The sequence below is a fragment of the Schistocerca americana genome, chromosome 1, assembly GCF_021461395.2.
Source record: "Schistocerca americana isolate TAMUIC-IGC-003095 chromosome 1, iqSchAmer2.1, whole genome shotgun sequence".
NCBI classification, from domain to species: Eukaryota; Metazoa; Arthropoda; class Insecta; order Orthoptera; family Acrididae; genus Schistocerca; species Schistocerca americana.
In genome coordinates this window covers 593,071,810-593,079,221 of record NC_060119.1, presented here as the reverse complement: position 1 = coordinate 593,079,221, position 7,412 = coordinate 593,071,810, and the positions used below count along the sequence as shown (strand labels likewise).

The 7,412-nt window shown below is 39.2% G+C and overlaps 1 protein-coding gene across 1 annotated transcript; it reads left to right on the top strand.

Moving 5' to 3' along the window:
• Nucleotides 1-200: 200 nt before the first annotated feature.
• LOC124579890 (piggyBac transposable element-derived protein 4-like) lies at nt 201-1,372 on the top strand. The gene is made up of 2 exons (XM_047131256.1): nt 201-1,165; nt 1,231-1,372. Exons 1-2 carry the CDS (start codon nt 201-203, stop codon nt 1,370-1,372), a joined length of 1,107 nt encoding a protein of 368 aa, XP_046987212.1.
• The last annotated feature ends 6,040 nt before the right edge of the window (nt 1,373-7,412 follow it).

The window sequence follows — 7,412 nt, the reverse complement described above, 5'->3', positions numbered from 1 at the left end:
TCAGTGTTGCGAGTGAAAGTGGAGTAAATTTTGAGCAAGGTGATGGAACTGGTGAATTTACAGATTGTCACTGGGATGATGATGTAACTCACTTTGAAGAATTAAATTTACCCTCAGTGTTCGACCCAAAACCAACAGTAAACTTTGCTTTGGCGGCCAATGAACTTGTGTAATTTGAAAAATTATTTGACGATTTGTTGATGCAACAGATCTGCTTTCAAACAAATTTGTATGCCAAACTGAAGAACAGTGCACAGTGGAGGGAACTCACAGTTCAGGAACTAAAAGCTTTTCTGGGTATGATCATAGTAATGGGTATTCATCAGTTACCTGAAGCAGCCATTTACTGGAGCTCAGACCCATATCTAAACGTAAATGCAGTATTGAATGTTATGACACTTGCTCGCTATAAGAAAATAATAGAGAACCTTCAGTGCAATGATAATTTGTTTCAGTCAGCAACAAATGATCCTGGTTATGACAAGTTGTACAAAATCAGACCACTTATCTCAGCCCTAAACAAAAACTGTTTGAAAGTATATCACCCTTCTACTTCACTTGCAGTTGATGAGTCAATGGTTGCATTCAAAGGAAGAACAAGCCTGAAACAGTACATGCCCATGAAACCTGTAAACAGAGGTTATCAAATTTGGTGCCTTGCTGATGTAAACACAGGTTTTATTTCAAATTTTGATGTCTACACAGGTAAATCTGCTGCAAGTAGAGGGGAATTCAAAGATTGCCAAATGTGTGAAAGAGTAGTGCTGGAACTCTGTAAACCATTTTTTAATTCTAATAGAACTGTGGTTTTTGATAATTTATTTTCAACATTTAGTCTAATGAAGCAACTGAGAAAACAGGGGCTTTATAGCTGTGGTACCGTCAGAGGAAACAGAAAAGGCCTACCTCAATTTTTGGCAAGTAAATTACAGAGTCTAAACCGTGGAGAGTTTACATTTGCTGTCAAATCTGGTGTTGCTGCTGTTAAGTGGCAAGATAGCAAAGCAGTCTGTCTCCTTTCCACTGCACTTAATCCTAAAGATGTTGTATTCATCAAAAGAAAATTGAAAGATGGATCCACAATCAGGATTTCATGTCCTGAAGTAGTACATGTTTATAATAGTACTATGGGTGGAGTAGATCATTTTGACCAGATACGAGAAAGGTATATGGTCGGCAGGCGATCAGTAAAATGGTGGCACTGACTATTTTATTTTTTTGTTGACTTAGCCATCGTCAACTCTTATGTACTATTTCAACTGTCAAGACGAAACGCAAACCAGCTGTCATTTCGAATGAGACTAGCAAGGCAATTGATAAATGGTTTTTCATCAAAAATGAAGAAGGGCCCATCACCTGCTTTCTGTTCTAGCAAAAGAGGTGTCACTGCAGGGCCACAGGAAGTAAGGCTTATGAATGTCAGGTCTCATTTTCCCAAGGAGCAAAAGACCAGGAGGCGGTGTAGGTTTTGCAGCACAAAAGACACTGAAAAATAAACAAAATATGTTTGTTCATCCTGTAATGTGCCACTTTGTATTTCACCTTGCTTTCCAAAATTTCACGCAATGTAAGTAATATTCACTAAGTAGCAAAATGTATTTTTTGTTGGAAATAATAAAGTATACCACATGTTTGTATATTGGCAAAAATGAGTTACATTTAGTTTCCAATACATTAATGTTAAATACAGGTGCAAATAAGCCTTGTTCATAAATTTTACACTAATTTGTAGTAACTTCATTGTGAGGAAAATTGGTTCCATAAATGATCAGTGGGACGTATGGGTCCCACTTTTTTGTTGTTGAGAAAATGGTTCAAGTCAAAAATTATTCAAAGCCATATTTGTAATTCTGACCCAAATAAGACTCTGTAACAGCTGAGGTATCTTATTAAATTCTAAAAAATGAGTAAAAACCACGAAAGGGTGAAAATAATAGTGCCGCTGTATGTATGAGGCCACCTGAAAAATTAAAAGTTAAAACTTTTCATGTAATTATTGACAGTCACATTTCTCCGTCAGCAAGAAGACACATAGTATACACAAAACTGAAGGGTGCTTTTGGATTTCTTTAAAATCCACTACCACTTACATCAGCCAATGAAAAAGACATCAAAGCCAGAATTGATACATCTAAATTGATTAATAAATAAAAGATCTACTCACCAAGCAGTGGCAGAACACACACATAAAAGACTGTTGTGATTGGCAGGCTTTTGGAGCCAGTGGCTCCTTCAGGCAGAAGGGTTGAAGGGGAAGGAAGAAGGGTGAAGCAAAAGGACTGGAGAGGTCTAGTAAAAGGGGTAGATTTCGATTAAGTCACCCAGAATTACAGGTCAGGGGAGCAGGGGAGACTTACCCTATGGGATGAGAAAGGAAGACTGATTGTTGGGGGCTGCATCGGACAAGATTTGAAAACCTGAGAGCTTAAATGTGGAAGACAGGGTAATATGCAAGACAGAGATTACTACTAAAACATCTTGCTCGTGTTAATAAGAGTGAAAATCTAAGTGCATTGTACTTAACAGAGGTGGGAGGGGGGCAGTGGAAAAAAATGGAAAAGACAATGAAAGATGTAGAAAACTAAAATGAGTGAAGTAAACAGTAGTTACAGTGAAGAAAAGCTGAGATGCAAGAAATTAACATAAATTCATGCCAGGTTGGTGGTGAGAACCAAGGACGTGTTGTAGCACTAGTTCCCACCTGTGGAGTTGTGAGAAACTGGTGTCTGGGGGAAGAATCCAGGTGGTGCATGTGGTGAGGCAGGCACTGTGGTCATGAATGTCATGCTGTAGAGCATTCTCTGCGACAGGATATTGTGAGTAGCCAGTATACACCCTCTGCCTGTGCCTATTGATTCTAATTGATAATTTGGTGGTAGTCATGCCGATGTAGAAGGCTGAACAGTCTTTACAGAATAGCTGGCACATGACGTGTCATTTCGCAGGTGGCTCTCCCTTTGATAGTATATGTTTTGCCAGTTACTGGGCTATTATAGGTGGTGGGAGGAGGGTGCATAGGGGTAGGAGCTACACACTTCCATCCACATTAAACTTACCAATAAACAACGGTACTTACATTTTGACAGTTGCCGTCCTTTCCATGTCAAACATTCCCTCCCATACAGCCTTGGCATCTGAGGCAAATGTATTTGTTCGGATGCAGACTCATTACAGCAATATACCATTAATCTCACCTCAGCCTTCACTGCACATAGCTACCCCACCAGCCTAGTCAAAAAGCAGATTTCCTTGCCATCACATTCAATCCTGGTACTGGTGATCCCTCCGCAAAACTGCTTTGGAGCACACCATTGGTGACTCAGTATTATCCTGGTCTGGAATGTGTTAATCAACTATTTCAACAGGGCCATGACTTCCTAAAATCATGCCCTGAAAGGAGATACATTATGTCTGAAATTTTGTCCACCACTCCTAGTATAGCTTTCCATCATCCTCCCAATCTCTGCAATATTCTTGTCAGACCATATGCTCCTTCTGCACCCATCTCCCTACCCTATGGCTCCTACCCCTGTGACTCTCCCCACTGCAAGACTTTCCCTATGGACTCTCCTACCACCACCTATAATAGCCTTATAACTGGCAAAACATATACTATCAAAGGGAGAGCCACCTGCGAAATGACACGTCATATGCCACTTATTACGTAAAGACTGTTCAGCCTTCAACATCGGCATGAGTACCACCAAATTATCAGTTAGGATCAATGGGCATGGGCAGAGGGTGTATACTGGCAACTCGCAATATCCTGTTGCAGAGCATGCTCTACAACATCACATTCGTGACCTCAGTGCCTGTTTCACCACATGTGCCATCTGGATTCTTCCCTCAGACACCAGTTTCTCAGAACTCTGCAGGTGGAAACTAACACTATAACATGTCCTTGGTTCTCGCCACCCATCTGGCATTTATTTATGTTAATTTCTTCTGTGTCAGCATTTCTTCACTTAACTGCTCTTTGCTTCAGTCTGTTTTAGTTTTCTACATCTTTCATTGTCTTTCCCATCTATTTTTCACCACACGCTCCCACCTCTGTTACACACAATGCACCTAGCTTTTCACTCCTATTAACTTGTGCACAATGTTTTAGTAGTAATCTCTGTCTTGCATATTACCCTGTCTTCCATGTTTAAGCTCTCAGGTTTTCAATCTCGTCCGATGCAGTCCCCAACAATCAGTCTTTCCTTCTCATCCTTGACCTGCAGTTCTGGGTGACTTTCCCAAAATCCACCCATTTTCCTTGACCCCTCCAGTCCTTTTCCTTCACCCTTCTTCCTGCCCCTTGAACTCCTTCTGCCTGAAGAAGGAGCCACCAGCTCTGAAAGCTTGGTAAGCAGAACACACACATAAAAGGTGAGTGCACTCACTGCTAGGTGAGTAGATTTTTTATCTATACAAATAAATAATTTTATTAATAATTTATTGTTTCCATTGTTATCAAGTGATTAATAGTTACCCCAAAGATATTAAAAATAATTTTAAAGAGGAGCTGATCTACTCCATTAATATTTGAAAATAGATTTAACTGAAACAATTTCCAAATGTCATCATAACATTTGTGAATTGTAGTTACAGTAGTTAATTATTCATTTGGATCTTATTTTTCCATGGGAAGATGTGCTGAATTTTTTTCACTATTATGGTTGCAAAATGCTGTGTCAAATGCCTTTTTCAAGATTAAAAGTAATTAGGAACCAAGTAAGGGCAATTATGGGTCCAACAAGAGTGAATTGCCTGTCTCTGATGAGCTTTGAGCCTGACTTATTTAAAAAAAGGACATCTAAAAAATCAACAACAAGTCATTGCTAAGTCTCAGAAATCCATTTTTTGAAAAGTATTGAAACTGCCAATTGTTTTCCATACAAAATGCAGGTTTTTGAGTGCATAATGACATACAAAGATATTGAACAAATTAAGTAATTTACATATTGTTGCAGTGTATGTTCTCTGTGATTATGTATGAGACATATTACTCAAATGCCCTCCATTACTCTGCAGGTGTACTCTCATTCTTTTGATTAAACTCTATTCAACTTTTTTATGTACTTGCCCCTCTATTTCTGAAATTACAAGCTGAATCTTGGTGTTAAATTCTGGAATGGATCATGGTTTGTTGGTGTCCACATGGGATAGTGTAAAGCATGTAGGCATACTTTGGTTTATTGGTAGAATAATGGGGAAATGCAATCAGTCTGCAAAGGAGAGTGCTTACAACACCACTGATATAATGCAAAAGCCTACTTATAAAGTTTCAAGAACTTTGTGAATTGTGGTTTATTTGTCTCATCATGTACATAATCTAAATCATTTAATTCAGGTACAGGAGACATGTCAAACTGTGGTAAATTTCACCATAAATAAAGAGCAGCTGATGGTAATAAACAACATCATAATAATAATACAGTTTTGTTATACAGACTTACAATAAAATCTAATACTTAATTACTCCTTGCTCAAAAGATCATTTCATCCACTATGAATTCTGTGATTGAATGGGAGCATTTCTCCCACAGAATCTCTGGTAGCATCATTTTTAAAATTTCTGGCTTTGGCTTAAGTATGTTTTTGCACATTAATTTGTTGTATATTGTCATTCTCATATACTATGGAGTCTGTACATATAATTTCAACTGATGGGTGGGTAGCATAAAATTATTTTATTTCTTGTCTTATATATATGATTAAAAGATAACCATCGGGCTTAATTTAAAGTTATTTGTTCACTGCCCTGTAATACATTGCACTGACTGAAATGCAGCCCCACTCTGAATGCTGTTCTTGAATACAGGATGAGTTGGTTGACATTCATAAGCAGCTGGAAATTGCCCTGACTAAAGTTAAATGATTGGCAGCTGCTGCAAATTGGTATGTTGGAAGAGGTTCCGAGAATTGTGTACCTATGATACTGGTACGAGCAGTACCTCAAGTATTATCCTTACCTGTGAATTCTGTCCCCTCTGCAGAAAGTACAGGATCTGTCATTACCTGTCCACTTGACTGTGAGTGACATGTCAGTGGTACATCTAGGCATTCCGTACAGGGCAGATGGGGACCAGGAAGGATTCAGGGTGTTGTAACAATTCCACTAACCACCAAGTTTGATAGGCTATCTTTCGCTGAACCTTAAACTGAGCCAGTAGGACACTTCACATGTTTTGGAGAAATCTGTTTTGTTCAGTCTCAGGAGGAGGCAAACACAAAAGGCTAGGGCTCTATTAATCATTAATAGTTCAAATGTGCAGTGAATGATGGTACCCCTTAGGGAAATGGTAGTAAGGGGCAGAAAAGGACACGTGGCCCATTCAGTGTGTATGCCTGGGAACTTCATTCAACACAGTGAAGAGGTTATTCCAGCAGCCACTGAGGAAACAGAAAGCAACCAGCTGCAGATTGTGGCAAAAGTTGGAAGAAATGGTGCCTGTCATATGGACTCCGATGTCATACTATGGTCTTTCCAGCGATAGGCAGAGAAGATTGAGAAGACCAGCCTTGTGCTTCGAGTTTCAATGATACTCACAATTCGCTGCATTGACCCCGGTAACTGATTATGACCCTTTGGTTACAAGTTGAACGGAAGGATTGAGCCACAGACTTTGAAGGTTCTGTGACAAAGCCAGGCTACGACTTCCTGGATTGCGCCATAGGGTTGAGAACTGAAGGGTCCCTCTAAATGGGTCAGGTGAGCACTACATATCAGAGGCTGCTACTCAAGTAGATGATAGTGTGTGGGGTGAACACAGGGTTTTCTAGCTTAGATGACCCGGAATGATAGATGTAGAAAACCAAGAAGTATCAGCGTAAGATCAAAAGAAATGCCTCCCACAGGTGGGAGTATTAAAATCCTAATGGTTAACTGGCAAATCATTTACAACAAAGTGCCAGAGTTTCAAATTCTCCTGAAAAGCAGTGAATTTCACATAACACGAGATACCAAAAAGTGGCTGAAACCTGAAACTGATAGCATTGTGATTTTTGGGGAAAATTTAAATGTATACTGAAAGGATAGTCAAATGGAAAATGGAGGTGGTGCATTTGTCACAGTGGACAAGAAACTCAAAACCACTGAGATAAAAACAGAAGCTGCATGTGAGATATTTTGGGCAAGACACAGTATAAGGGGTGGGCATAATATGAAAATTGGATCCTTCTGTCATCCACCAGATTAATCTCCTGATGAAAACAAAAACTTTAGAGACAACCTCAGCTCACTTAAAAGTCTCTCAGTCATACTATAATCATCAGTGGAGACTTAAATCATCCAACAATTAATTGCTTAAAGTCTTCTCTGAAAACTACCTAGAACAAATAGTTAGGAACTCCACTCATGATGAGAATATATTGAAGATAATGGTAACAAATAGACCTGGCTTCCTTGAAGATGTCCACATCAAAAC